A 15,393-nucleotide genomic window follows, 5' to 3' on the forward strand; every position below is an offset into this window, starting at 1 on the left:
CGAGGCAACTCAGACCTCATGAAGTGAATTATCCAACACATGATTTGGAATTAGCAGCCGTTGTATTTGCTCTCAAAACATGGAGACATTTTCTCTATGGAGCTAAGTGTGAGCTCTATACAGATCATAAAAGCCTCAAATATTTCTTCACCCAGAAGGAACTCAACATGAGGCAGAAAAGATGGCTAGAATTAATCAAGGATTATGATCTGACAATCAATTACACACCAGGGAAGGCTAATGTTGTAGCAGATGCCCTGAGCAGAAAGAGTACCGGAGGAGTTGAACAAGAAATATCACCGGAGCTGAAGAAGGAAATAAGCCAAGCCCAAATACAACTTTGGGAGAAGGAAGCCCATGAAGGATTATCGGCGTTGCAAGTAGCCGATGAACTTAACGTCAACTTGAAGAATAAGATAATGATGGGTCAGATGGACGATCCATTCATTGTAGAAGAGATGAGAAGAATAGATGAAGGAAGACCATCAGAATTTCACCGAGGAGAATCTGGATCTTTATGGTTCCAGAAAAGAATTTGCGTTCCGGATATTGCTGAAATTAAGGAAGTAATACTCCGGGAAGCTCATCAAACACCCTATTCCATACATCCGGGAAGTACAAAGATGTACATGGACCTAAAGGAACTATTCTGGTGGAATAACATGAAGAGGGAGATAGCACAATATGTGGCAGAATGCCATACCTGCCAGCGAGTGAAGGCTGAACACCAGAGTCCGGCAGGGAAGTTACAACCTTTGCCTATTCCAGAGTGGAAATGGGAGGAAATAGGAATGGATTTCATCACCGGACTACCCATGAATAATAAAAAGAAGGACATGATATGGGTAATCGTGGACCGGTTGACGAAAAGTGCACACTTCTTAGCGGTAAACCAACAGGATAAAGGAGAGAAACTTATTGATCTTTACATCAAAGAGATCGTGAGTAAGCATGGAGTGCCCAAGAAGATCGTGTCGGATCGAGGATCTGTGTTCACATCAGCATTCTGGAAGCAACTACATGAAGCTTTAGGATCTAAGTTGGACTATAGTACCGCTTATCATCCCCAGACAGGTGGACAAACCGAGAGAACCAACCAGATTCTAGAAGATATGCTTAGGGCTTGTGCCCTAGACTTCGGAGGATCATGGGAAGAACACTTACCACTAGCAGAGTTTTCATATAACAATAGCTATCAAAGCAGCATCAAGATGGCACCATTCGAAGCTCTGTATGGAAGGAAGTGTAGATCACCGATATGTTGGTATGAAGCCGGAGCAAGCAAGGAGTTCAACCCTAATTATGTCAAAGAGAAACAACAAATCATTGACATCATCAGAGATAGGCTCAAGATAGCCCAAAGTCGGCAAAAGAGTTATGCCGATCAGAAGAGGAGAACATGGGAGCCACAAGTTGGAGACATGGTTTATCTTAAGGTAAGCCCGATGAAAGGACTCCAGAGATTTGGAGTTAAAGGAAAACTCAGTCCTAGATATATAGGACCTTTCAAGATACTGAGTCAGAATCGAGGTTTAGCCTTTGAATTGGATTTACCAGGAAGGTTAGATCAAGTTCACAATGTATTCCATGTGTCACAACTTCGGAAATGTTTAAAGACCCCAGATGAACCAATATCACATGAGGAGCTTGAGTTACAACCAGACTTGACTTACATCGAGAAGCCAGCCAAGATTCTCGAGGAGAGCTGGAAACAACTCAGAAGTAAGGCGATCAAGTATTGCAAGATACAATGGAAACATCATCCCGAGAGGGAAGCCACCTGGGAAAAAGAGGAAGACCTAAGGAAAACATACCCCGAGCTGTTCAGGTATTACAACCACAACTTCGGGACGAAGTTCTCTTTAAGGGGGAAAGGCTGTAATGTCCCAGGTTTAGAGACGAGCGAGGGGTAAATTTTAGAAAGGGATGTGCATTGCATAGTAAATTCTGGGGAAATTTCGCGCTTTTAAACAAAAACTGCATCGAAGGGGGACAAGTTTCTCTCTCGACACCTTACAGGGTTAGGGTTTCGAGAGTGCGACAAACTTGTATCTCACCTCATCAAATTAGGGTTTTGAGAAGAGAGGGGAGAGTTTGCATTTCAAACTTAAGTTGTATGATTGGATTACAAGTTTAGTGTTTGAATGTATTCAAACTCAAATTTGAATTTGAATTTCAAACATTAAATAATCATCACATAATTCAAATTTGAGATAATTTCTCAAACAATTATCATTAAACAATTACACAAGCAATAGTAATGTTACATAAATTTCAATAAGGAAAACTTGGGCTTTATTGATTTCCACACAATATACATTGTCAATTACAATATCCATAAATGAAAATTATAAACATTACAACACTTTACAGAAATTAAAGAAAAAGAGAAATAAAAAGGAAAATGATAATATACAAAGATGATCACATGGCTAAACCCTAAACTAGTTTCTTCATGCAATCATGATCATCTTTCAGCGTTTTCTTCAATTCGTGAAATCAAAGTCAATAAAAAAGGAAACAAAAGTTAGGCCAAGTGGTATTACCACTTGGCAGGTTAGTAAAACAAGTAAGAAATGTGTTGATAAGCTCAACACTGCCGGAGAGCCAAGCCAGGGATCAAGTCCCAACCAAAGAAGCACACAGGCAGCTCACAAGCCATGCTGCATGCACCACAGCACATCAAGCCAGGGGAGAAGAACCCAGGTCTTGCATTGCTGTCGACCAAAGAAGCAAAGGGGGGGCCAGTATAAGAGTTGCTCACAAGCAAATCTTCCCCATTCCATCGACAAGCTCACAGGGTAAGCACAGCCAGAGTCTTAGAACAGGAAGAACTGGAAGAACACCACAGTTCTTCTATCCAACCAAAAAATCATCACAGAACCAAATCAAGCTCACAAGATCACCAGGAGGAGCAGGGCAAGTAAATCAACCACATGAGCAACACAGAAGCAATCCTCTACACCAACAATTAATTCTAGGAGCTGGAGTGAGGTATAAACAGATCAACCTGAGCAAAACCCTGGTTTGCTCATAAATAAGCATTTGCATATGTCACAGAAGCCAAAATGGGTAGAATACCCAGATTGTATCATCATCTGGCTACCAAGTCAGTTGGTGCAAGCAAAAATGGGTGAAGCCAATAGAAACTCACCAAGGGAACACTGGCTAGACCAAAACAGTGGAATAACCAAGGCAATCCAGCAAGGAAGAGATCCTATCTATTCAACCAAAGCCACCTAGCACTTAAAACCTAGCACACCATCAGATAGATAGACCATATGTGTCTATTCTTATTTGTCAACATCAAAGAACACTGGAAATCCCACAAGGAATTACCCAGTGATGCATTCACCAAGCCATAGCAAGCCAACAAGGGTGGGAGCTACCTAAACAGCAATAAATTGCTGTCAAGGTCACCTCAACCACTGAAACAGCCAAACTAATAAGCCATGCACAGTTATCATCACCCAGAGGGGTTCAGTAGAGGGCTAGGGTACCAACCTGAGGTTGTCATCCATCTAGCCCTAATTAATTTAATTAACATGATCATCACTGCAAGGCAGTTCACATCATTTATCCAATAAAGCAAGGACAAGCTATACAGATAAATGAAATTCATAAATCTCCAGTAACTTGAACACTTACACATGATCCAATTGATCATCGCAAGCAGCAGCTTGCTTGAGCCAACCACAAAGACACACCAAAGCACAAGGCATGGTGATGCACGATCACCAGGATAAACCAGACATGCACAGTGTAAGTAAAGCAAGCAATGAACAAGCAAGTGGTGATCAATTGATCACCAGAGCCTGCTAGGGCATGCCAGGACATGCTAGAATCAATTACTGGCACCACATAGAAATTATATGAGTTACACAGCCACAGTTAAGCAACTATTGCATCACAGCCTAACACATAAATCATTTTTATGATTGTATCCAGAAGCATATCATCAAGGAATTGATGTATATGGTCAACAATTAAGCAAGGCCAAACCTACCATGAGCCAGAACTCAATAATCACCCCACAGACAACACCATCTCTTGCTAGAACAGCAAGAATTACTCACAGTAATGAACTAGGGGAGCCAGAGCTTATCACAGCACAAGCCAGTAGGCCATGAGCCTCACTGGATGCTCATGAGCAATCACAGGAGGGCCACAGCAGGAGATCATCATGAACAGAAGGAGCTAGGAAGCACAGAAACATGGCAGTAGCAGCACGGCAGTAGCACAGGCAGCACCGCAGCAGCGCAAATAGCAAAGCAGCAGCACAACAGTAGCTCGGCCAGCACCTCCACGAGGAGGGAAGCCATGGCCAGAGCTACTGGAGGAGGAAGAAGAACAGGCATAGACGTAGAAGAGGAGAAGAGAAGGAGATAGAGCAAGTAACGAGAGGAGGAAAGAGAAGGTGTAACTTACAAAGCGGAGTGAGATGAGCACGACCGTGGCGGCACGGCACGCGGCACACGCGAGCGACGGCGGCGCGAGGCCAAGCCAAGCCTGGTCGCCACATCACCGCAACGCCGGCACCTCCACGACATCACCACGGCGCTGTGGGACGCCGACGAACGGCGGATCTTCACGGATCCCTGCGGCCGAGGCGCAGATGCGATGGGGAAGAGTCGAGTTGGACGCGAGCGTCAAATCGACGCGGACCACCACATCCGCCGTCGAGAGACGGTTCAGATCCGCACCAGATCGTCGCCGATGATGGCCGGAGGTGGCCGGAGCAAGGCGGCGACGGCGGAGGCGATTCGGAGTCGCGGGAGCCCGAAAGGGGAATTAGGGTTACGGGGTGGAGGACGACGGAGCGACTGGGTCGGTTGGACCGAGCCCACTGGGCTGGTCCAACCTAACCAGCTCGGCCGCCTGACAGGTGGGCCCGAGGGGTATTTAGGAAATTTCCAAATACCCATTTAAATGAGAATTTTCAAGAATTTTATAAAATAAAATACAGCTCTAAAAAAATAAGTAAAAATATGAAAATTAATCAGCATAAAATTCTCTATCCAAATAAAATATCAAAGAGAATTTTTGAAGACAATGAAGAATAAATCTTAATTGATGAATTAAAATAATGGTTAAAATCACACATATTATTTTCAAAAATGAAAATAAGTCCATTAATGCATTTGGACTTTAAAAACACCTTGACAACATTTCAAGGTTGTATTTTACTTTTAAACAAGTCTCTCCAAATTATTCTTAGTATAAACCTCTTACATGAAATAATAACGACATCGGAAGGGGGGAACAAACCCTAAAAATGGAATCATGCATAATTGCTTCTTTAACCATTGCCCTTATCGGACAATGATGCTATTTTTCAGAACAAGAGGACAAGGGTCAGTCCACACCTTCCAACTGCAAAACTTTGCAGTGTTCAGGCAAGTTCATCACTTGCTCATGTCATTTGAGTATTTTTACCAAATTACTTGCAAAGTACTATGTTTATCACTATTGCATAAAAAGCAAAATCACTATTTTCATAACTATGAATATGACTATGTGGTGGGCAATGGAACCATGGATTGTGTTGATATGGTGGAGGTTCCATTGCAAGGGTTTATATCCATCTAGGATTAAACAACAAATGTCGCCAGTGATTCTTGTGCCGTAATATCCGTGTTAACCATAAGATCCGGAGTGGGACGGAGTAGTCAAAAGTGTTTCCACCTCTCGTTCATCAACGGTTGCGCTTTACCGTAGACACTTGTATCTGTCGGCGGCAAGCGGTAGGCTAGGGAAGCCTTAAGTCCCCACGGCACAGTCCGTAGACACTTGTCGTTCGAAGAACAAGCGGTAGGTTGGGGAAGCCTTAAGTCCCCACGGTATTGCGGTCTATGATGGGTTGCAGCCACCGGCGTAGGAGTGTATGGTAGAGCCCAAAGATCGTTGTCGTGGTCGGGGTCCACCCTGAAATTACGGGAGTCATGGGACCGACGTGGACCCAGGGTCGGCGCATGCAACAAAGGGTGGGTGTTCGAGGTAGCGGAGGAACATGATTGGCTAGACCTTATACCGGGCCTCACACCGAAGGAAGTGTGGACGGGAAAGCTGCCCGGTTGGCACCAAGGTTAAGATCTCTTATGGGTAAAGCAACACACCTCTGCAGAGTGTAAAAAACTGTGACCTGTCACTCCCTGTTCCGGGATTGAGGAACTGCGAACGCGGCCGGAAAGGAGCTCCATGAAGTTCTAGTAAACCGGTGAAGGCTGACGGACATAGCTCTTTGAAATAAAAGCAATCTCTTGAAGAAATGTTTATCAAAACCTGCATTGGTATTAGACTTTCTGGTCTAATATCGTAGCTAGAGCATTAAACACCTCTTTTCTATAATGAACTTGTTGAGTACGCTCGTACTCATACCACTCTTAAATCCCATGCTTAGATTGTCTGAATCACCTGGAGGAGGACTACAACAACAATGAAGGAGCCGAGATCATCGGCTACGAAGAACCAGACCTCTCAGGAGGTGTTGAAGGCGTAGACTACCTCATTGTCTACGGATCCGGGGAGGCTTCCGGAGGAGAACAAGCCTAGAGAAATCCGATAGTAGTAGTAACCGAGCAGCCCGAACTCTTAGTATTTAGTTGCTCGAGGAAATAAATGTTTAGCTTAATGAGACACTTATATTGTAAGTTAAGTTGGGTTCGCCTCGAACCCAGGAGCATTCCTCTTAGGACCCAAGAGGAGCTCCAAGATGACATCTGTATGTTAATTGTAATAATATGTGAATGAGTTATGGACCTGCTATGTTCTGTTGTACTACTCTGAGGGATGTAATATTTGCGGAATGGTACTTCGTGAATGTTATATCAACGACTGGCATACTACAACATGCAGTGGTATGCAGGGTCACCACATCTTGCTCCGCAGCAGGGTTGATATGGGCACAAAACCACCCAACCAAAATAAACTATGAAGCTACTAATCAAAATGTTGTTTCCCTATTAAAGTACAAACATCAACCATAAGTGTCGATGTACTCCTATTGTTTCACCATAAAACCATGACACCCCACTTAGGCCTTATTTGGTTACCTCAGATTCCGAGTGGATTGAAAGGAACTATACCTAGCCAAAAATTGGGCCGGCCAGGCTTTAGGCTGGGCCTAAAAAAACCTGAAGCTGGAAATGTAGGCCCGAGCCTAGCCCAGCTGTCGGGCCTAGATATCAGGCCCGAGCCCAAGCAACCCATCCAACTCCTGCCTAAATCATGTATTTTGCATGCCTGAGCCCGAGAGGCCCAGCCTGAGCCTACCTAAATCGTGTATTTTGTAGGCCCGAGCTCGGCCCGACCCGATATGCAATCTTGGCCTAGCCTAGCCCAGGATTTTCGGATCGAGCTGCCCATGCTCAACTATAAAATGTAACTAAGGGGTATTACTCCTACCATGACAACTACCTAACTTTTGTAGACATGCTGTTTTGGCTCATAGGTGTAGATACACCTATTTCTAAAAATCACATATATGCATTTTCAAATATCAAAAAATCAAAAACAATTCTCATGTGTATTACTCATACATTATATGTTTTCACATAGTTATGTGGAAAATAATTTGTGGTCCATGTGAAAAAAAAGCCTCCAAAAAAGATATTTTGGAGCACCGAAGATTGTCTTTTCTACACACGCGACGAAAAAATCCCGTGGAATTTTGTGTGCCAACAGAGAATGTCTGATGCACGCTTGGATATTTTTCTTCAAATTTTTAAATATTTTTAAATATTATTTTTTCGTAATTGATGCATCTACACCTACGAGCCAAAGTGGATTTCCAAACTTTGTTTTGAGAACTCATAAGATCTGCGGTTATTATATTTTAAGGTTTTCAGTATCGAAATACTAGGTGGTATCTTTTTATAGTCAAAAGTATCGTAGCGTAGGATAATATCATAAAGTAGGTTCACGATACTATGAGATTTCTATTTTTTCAAAATACAATGGATTTATGTATTAAATAAAATAGTTACCTAGCACATTTTTCTAAATATAGTGGCAGGGTGAGCATGGCATTTCGGAGGCTGAGTAGTAGCTCTTTATTTTCGAATACTCAATTTTTTTGTTTCAAAGTTTCAAAAAATTCAGAAACAAAATTCTGGAGGTAGCCAATAAAGTATGCTACAATGGTGTACAATCTCAATACAAACTAATTTGTATTCTAGGCTACACGAAATTAATAAGATCAGACAAATTTAATAGTCTTGAAATGTGCACTATTCACTATAAAATTTGTCAGCGTTTGTTATTTTTGTGTACCCTAGAATATGACGTAGTTTGTATTGAGATTTTACACAATTGTAGTATAAATCATTAACTATTTGTGGAATTTTGACTCAGATTTTTTGAAACTTTGAAACACGAATTCTAAGTTCTTGCAAATAAAGAGCTACATGTAGCTTGGCCTCCGAAACGCCATGCTGGTATATTATTCTCGTACGGGAATGATGTATTCTTGACTTGGAGCGTGCAACCCAACACCACAAGAGGGATGAAGAGAAGGCAAATACTATGTTTAGTCCACAATAAAAAAAAATAGTGAAACGATTACGTGCTTATAAGGTTTCACAGCATGTTAACTAATTCTTTGATTAGCTTTAACTAATGTGTGGTATTGCTTGTCATAGAAGTATCAGAATATTACCGATTTAAACCATGGTATCACACTCTCACAATGATACCACTAGATTAGGATACATATCGTTTCAGTTCGGTAGAATCTTAGCATTGTAAGATACTAGAATCTGTATCACGATACTGACAACCATAATTATATTAAGCATCAAGAAGAGAGTTACACAAATAACACCGAACTTTTGTTCTCTTCTTTCTTAACAGATCAGTGTAAAATATATCTCCAAATATAGCTTTCTTATAGGCGAAGATTACCATTTTCCATTTTTCCAACAAATCCTATCTATCTTGAAAGTTGAAATTGAGGATATGAGGCGGCGTCACGTGCGGTACACAGATACCCTTATCTCCAACGGCGTGGAACGGAATGCAACCTTGGAACCGGGGCTGCGCAACGTGCGGGCTGCGCCGAGACCCATACGGGTGGTGTGGCCACTAGCCATACTATGCGATTATTCCCGATGACGGCCGTGCCATGCCACTCGCTGACATGATCTAGCTAACCTTCATCTGGCCCACTGTAAAGGCCGTGCTGCATGGGTCGCATGCATCCCCAGGCTTCATCTCGCTAATTATAGTAAGGCAGTTGCCATGAAGACGAAGACCCCACGTTAGAGTGATGATTTTTTAGTCTATAAACGGTAAACGGGAGACCTGTTTCCCGGCAGACCACCAGATTTAGAACCGGGCGAGTAAACAAACGGAGGAGTACATCTCTCACGGCGTAATCAGGCCATCGCTTTCCAAACCCAGCGATTTAAGTATTGGACTGGAGCTATGATAATCGGAAAAGTACGGCTGTTCATGCAAAAGATCTTAGATCTGAACAGTGTGTTTGACTCTTCGCTGCAGCCTACGGAAACACAAGACTGTCTTTGCTTTCCAGCACGTCTTTTTTCAGACAGGTAAACATGTGTGGCCACGAGCTTTCTGCCTAGACCGGTTCTTTTGTGCTACTAGATGACCCGGTGCGCCCCGGCGCAAAGGCAAAAGCAAGATAATCTGTAACTATAAGTTTTACTTCGCCAATGTTTGTTCAGTTGTCCAAAAATTCAGTAGGTCTTAGAAAAACTTTAAGCCTGTATAAACTTTTTAATCGTGAAATAAAAAATTGTAAGCAACTGTATAAATATAACACATGTATAACGCAAGAGCAACATTTTTTTTTCATTTACCATTTTTTCTTAGAAAAGAGAAATGAATGTGTGTAACATAGAATGCAATATTGTGCATTTTTGGTCCCTCGTATCTTGCAAAAGTCTAACTTTGGTTCCTCAACCCTGTTTTGGTCTAAACCTGTCCTTAAACTTTTAATTAAGTCCAATTTTGATCCTGATACCGGTTTAACGATGGTTGACCGGTTTTGACTATTTTTTTGCCAACATGGGCGGATATGGACAGGTTTAGTCCATGTAGGATCATTACTCTCACCTCGAGATCGGTTATGCAATTAGCATTGCGAACGTTCGCCGGTGAGAACATGATCATTATCTGTTTGACTACGAGGGCGGATAAGCCGGTCGAGAAAGGCAGAGTCGGCGGACATACGAGGGCTTTTCTGTCAGGAGGAAAGGCGGATGCAACTGAAATGACGAGGACGCCTACACCAAAAGCGAGAAAGGTTGAGGCAGCACACGTCTGTGTTAGGAAAAGAGGATTTCTTCTATTTGTTGAATGAGGATAAATGATTCCACATAGATTAAAACCGGCCAATTTTGTTCACGATAGCAAACAAGATAGTCAAAAACCAGTCAACCATCATTAAACCACTATCAAGGACCACAATTAGACTTAATTAGGAGTTTGGTGGCAGATTTATATCAAAACAAAGTTGATGGACCAAAATTAGACTTTTGCAAGATTTGAGGGTCCAAAAGTGTACTTAACCCTTTTATTTTTGGGTGCCATCAACACATTCAATAAGTATATATGAAGAAGTGTTATTTTCTTCAAGAAGAATACACCAAGATCATCACTAAGAAGCAAAGAAGAAATGCATATGGGTAAAAGTTTAGGTTTCTGGCCTAATGGAAACTTGAGGACCACAATAATGAAGTTCAAATACAATAATGACAATAATAACAAACCTTGTAAGCAACAAATTACTAAAATTCAATGAAATTAGATGAAATCTCACTGAAAATGAATTTCATGCTAAATGAACCGAACCACCACCCAAATTTGTACGGCAGTTGTATCTTGCATCTGGAAGGCCCAAGTCCTCTAGCGTAATACTAAATATCAACTTGCAAGGGATCTTCACCAGACGTGGAGCTGGTATCTGGTCTTCATCAGAACAGTCCTTAGGTGGTACTGGCCACTGCTCTTGGCAATAAAAAATAGAGAATATTTATTAGGTCTCTACCAAAACTACGTGGATCAAATTCACTGGATTTGGCAGTTGAACTTATATCATCAAAACTTCAAAATGGAAGTTGACTTACACAGTTAGGCAAAATGATGCCCTGCTACTATTAACTGAAAAACGGGATTCAGAACAAGGGTTGTTGTCTACTACTTTTACCAACCATCCTCAAGCTAAGTTACATATAAACGAATTTAAGAAAATCTTTCATTAATTTGTTATGTGGCACAACCTACAGGCCTATGTAACTATCAATATACAAATATATTTCTAAAAATATGAAAAATGAACATACTTCTACACAAAGGTATAATAGACATGCATATATATGTTTCAGGCCCGTTTTTAACTGTATGTACCAAAGATCATCTCATGCTGCCATGGTACAAATCTTAAATTGTCTGTAACTTCTGTAACTTCACTATCCAGTTTTTCACCAGGCTAAGAAAAAACAGCTCTCACATGAATACGTAGCTATAGAAAATGAACTAAAATGGCAAACTATCAGAAACAACATGTAAAGGCAAAGGATGCACCATGCGTCTTCAGCAGCCCATGCAAAATAACACTGATAAGCAAACTAAAAAAATATACAAAAAATGCTTAGTAACCACACTTCTGCCTCGTATGTAAACTCGTTGATAATATCTATTTCCGGGGAAATAACAATGAGGCTAGCATACAGTGGGGTTCTGAAGAACACATCGAACTCATCCTACCACGTGTTCACATCTGCATGCAGTTCTCATTGCCCCGAATTCTTCACCGCCACCTCTGCCACCCTGAAGGAAGACTGCCATATCATAAATACATGAATATCTCAGAAGTGATCCTAGGATAGACAATTCATCAATATAAACGTTATTCATATTGCAGCAGAATTCATCATCTGTGTAAAAATGGTATGTCTAAACAGGGACTCCAACAGCTCAAATTGATGGTTCTACCTACCGCAGATGACTGAGATGAGGTAATGTGTCATCCCATTTTTTTTTTAAAAAAAAGAATATCTAATGAAGTATGGTGCATGCTGCAATGCCCCACAACAACAGTTTCTTAAGGAGAAATCAGAAGCAAGTTATATCATAGGCTATGAGATATAGAAGTGTTACCTATCATATTTTCAGCCGGAGTACTTCCAAGGCACTTGACTATCTCCATTCCACTACTATCCCAAAAAAATGTGTTGTCTCCTGGGACATTGAGGACACACACAAACTGACTGAAAATGCAGGAACAATGTGACGGTACAAAGAACAAAATAGGCAATTTCAGGAAAAAAGATGGAACATGTCATCTTGGTACTGTCACTTTACATAGGAATCTGAGAATGAGTGGTTTAGTTTAGCAAAACAAGAGACAAAGTGGCAAAACACATCTATGATGGCATCATATTTCAAGGACAATGGGTATTGGAGTCAAACAACAAAATAATTATTAGAAACGCTTCACAAACTCAGTTTATTAGCAAATCCAGCAATTTGAACAAGAGCAAAAAGGGCAAATCCATCAAGAGATAGTGCCCTCGGAGCAGCCAGCAAGCAGCGCGAAGCGTGCCCACGGCAAGTCACCGGAACAGACCTTGGTGCTCTACTCGGTGAGCCGGGCTCTGGATACCATGTGGCGGTACCACTGCTCCAACCACATACACCACGACAGCCATGCTCCACCGCCAGCAAATACATCAAGAGATAGTGGCCTCGAAGCAGCAGCGAGCAGCGCGAGGGGCCCTGAGGTACGTTAAAAAAAATACTGTCAATAAAACTGTTTTTCAACAGAAAAAATTGCGTTTAAAAAAGAGAACATGCACCACCTCCAGGATTAGCTGAACTGCTCTGATTCACCCATTGAACAACTGAAGAAATTCAGGAAACATCCTCAGTATCTTTTATGATTGATTTGAGCAGAACGACATGCAATTTCTCCAATATCGTTGGATCCTGCAAAACGAGTACCAGCAAAAGCTTACATTCAGAAATAAAATATCGTAAGAACATTGCCATGATCCAATTTCTTAAAGAAAAATGAATCAAGAAAGAAAGCAGACCACGTCGCAGATGCTTGGAGAGTAGCGGGGCTGGGAGAAGCTCACATTGGCAAGCTGGGCGCTGTCCCGCTCCGGCCCTACCACACCGCTGCCCCGCCGCCCCGCTGCCATCCAACAACCGCCGCTGTCGGAGCTCCGGCACCTCCTTCCCCGCACCCACGGCAACCGCCTTTCCCCACACCGGCCCAGCCCGACTACCTCGATCAGCTCGCCTATGGGGAGAGGGTGACCGCCTCCATCTCTGTCGCCACCGTGCGTGGGGTGGGGGTTGGAATTGATGAAGAAAAGGGGGTGCGGGGCTCGAGCCTCGAGTATGGGAGGGGATTGGTAGGCAGCTGCCCTCTCCTCCTCCCGCATCCCCTGCAACCACGCCGCCGCCACACGCGGGCAAACGAGAGGAGCCATGAAAGTGGAGCTGCGGATTGGGGGATTTTTCACCGAGACGTGCGATGGGGTTTCACTTGGCCCAAGCGCACACGAGACACAAAACAAGCATCGTTGTTGTCTCTGTCCACCGGTCCCGCATGCCTCTGGTCCCAGTAGTCATCGACCCATTCGGAGAAGCAGCGGGTCATACAATATTTGACAGCATCCAACGGTTGCTGTTAAAAGCGGGGTGAAAGAAATCCTGTAGCAACTCGATTCAACGCACCGGATTAAAACCCCCCTCCAGACCCCCTGGTTGGCCGAGTTGCCCAGGCAGCTTTCTAGGAGTAATACTGGTGGTTAGTATTCCAGCTATGAAAAAATAGGGTAGATTTACTTGGTGAAACAGGCATATTTGGATTCATAGAAATGATAAGATATTAAAGATAAAGAATTTCTCTCTTGTGCAGGATATTTGCCCGTGGACTGATTTGTCACGTTCATGCTCGTCTCTATAACGGATGGAGAATCAAGACTTGTTTATAAATATGTTTACGTTGTTACAATAAGGAATATTTTTATCTCGCTTGAATGGTAGCACAATCTACGGATTGAGCCTACAGTATCTTAGGTGACTTGTGATCCACATGTTTTTTATATTTTATGGATTTTCTTTAGACTTGTGTTGCTGTGTGCATCTTAGTTATGCAGAGAATGATCCAAACTCTTTTATTGTATCGTCGCGGTACTAACTTTTAAGTAATATAAAGCATCCTTTACCAAAAAAAATATATGAGCATGGTCTAATCTCGCCGTTGGAATTCCATCGAAGAGTCTATGGGTTTGCATGCTGCCAGGCTCGGTACGAGAGAAAAAAAATCCAATGATACCACGCCTCACATGATATCATGATACCACTTCATAAAATTCAATTTTGTAGATGCCAACAACATTTAAAATAAATTTGTGGGTTTCACAAGATGTGTCTTTACATTTGCTAAATTTTCCAGAACCAAATTTATAATACACAAGAGAAAAAAACAAGTTGCTATGTGAATAGTGTTATTTTGTGTTTTCGTTATGTGACAATATTCGTGTTGGATTTATCTTTTTGTTCCTCTAAGGATATTTTGTGTTTGGTTCTACAAGTTTTTAGGCAATGTAAATACACATCTGTGACCACCGAAGAATTTATTTCTAAATTTTATAACTATTACAATTTAAAATTTGAAAAGTGGAATCATGGTATCAAATGAGAGGTATCACTTACGCTACCGTAGCCAAGCGTTATGAACAATATGGTAAACTGGATGAGCTCCCCATCGGAGCCTGTAGGACCGACACGTCTACGGTGATCTAATTTGATCCAGACTCCACGTGCAGTGAGGACATTCCATACTCCCCCGTCGAAATCCTGCGAGAATCCTTTGTGAGTGACGACGAACCAGCAAAGGCATCCATTATGCGGGGGCGTTGCAATATAACCTGCCTTTTGAAAAAACAACGGTGCAGCAAAGAGAATATTTGTAGTGTTTGTTCAGGCGTTGCTGTCACGCAAGATTGCAACACATGGTCTCAAAATTTAGAAGCTAGTAGGCTTGGCTGAGGAGGATGTTTGAGCTCCTCCTCGGAAGTAGATTCGATAATCCTTTCGCACCACACATAAAGCATAGCCCTGTACTTTCCTTCGTTAGGGCAGGGAGCCGATACCCAGATCGTAGGATTATACAAATACTACTCCATAAAATGAAATGCGGCAAGACAGCAATCCACATGATGTAAGCAATAAAATCAATTACTATCTGGGTAAAACCTTGCAGGATATTCCCGCGTGCTCATCGGTGAATATTGAGTTTACGCCGTCTATAAGCTTTTAGACCCCGCTTTCTATTGCGCGTCCATTGGAAAAGGTGTGAGCTGATGACCGGGGTTCAAAAATATGTGGACGACGATGAGAATAAAACATATT

The 15,393-nt window shown here is 42.2% G+C and overlaps 1 protein-coding gene across 4 annotated transcripts; it reads right to left on the reverse strand.

Annotated features, from left to right (window-relative positions):
- Nucleotides 1-10,566: 10,566 nt before the first annotated feature.
- On the reverse strand, nt 10,567-13,518 carry LOC127295581 (uncharacterized). 4 transcript variants are annotated; one of them, XM_051325549.2, is made up of 6 exons: nt 13,059-13,518; nt 12,825-12,951; nt 12,593-12,741; nt 12,124-12,204; nt 11,731-11,804; nt 10,567-10,966 (listed from the first exon to the last, which is right to left on the reverse strand). In XM_051325549.2, exons 3-6 carry the CDS (start codon nt 12,672-12,674, stop codon nt 10,796-10,798), a joined length of 408 nt encoding a protein of 135 aa, XP_051181509.1. In that variant the 5' UTR covers nt 12,675-12,741; nt 12,825-12,951; nt 13,059-13,518; the 3' UTR covers nt 10,567-10,795. The 4 variants fall into 4 exon arrangements, 1 of the variants encoding a protein (XP_051181509.1); XR_007847939.2 differs by having other exon boundaries at nt 12,124-12,741; nt 13,104-13,518; XR_007847938.2 differs by having other exon boundaries at nt 11,731-11,793; nt 12,124-12,741.
- Between the last annotated feature and the right edge of the window lie 1,875 nt (nt 13,519-15,393).

Source organism: Lolium perenne, chromosome 4 (genome assembly GCF_019359855.2).
Source record: "Lolium perenne isolate Kyuss_39 chromosome 4, Kyuss_2.0, whole genome shotgun sequence".
Lineage (NCBI taxonomy): Eukaryota > Viridiplantae > Streptophyta > Magnoliopsida > Poales > Poaceae > Lolium > Lolium perenne.

Bases quoted from the DNA above. Each gene is read 5' to 3' on its own strand.
- LOC127295581 (XM_051325549.2), bottom strand. From the start codon at position 12,674: ATGGCTGTCGTGGTGTATGTGGTTGGAGCAGTGGTACCGCCACATGGT. The intron at 11,805-12,123 runs GTAACACTTCTA...ATGATATGGCAG, and splicing joins TCCGGCTGAAAATATGATAG to TCTTCCTTCAGGGTGGCAGA. The intron at 10,967-11,730 runs GTAGGATGAGTT...TGCCAAGAGCAG, and splicing joins CATGCAGATGTGAACACGTG to TGGCCAGTACCACCTAAGGA.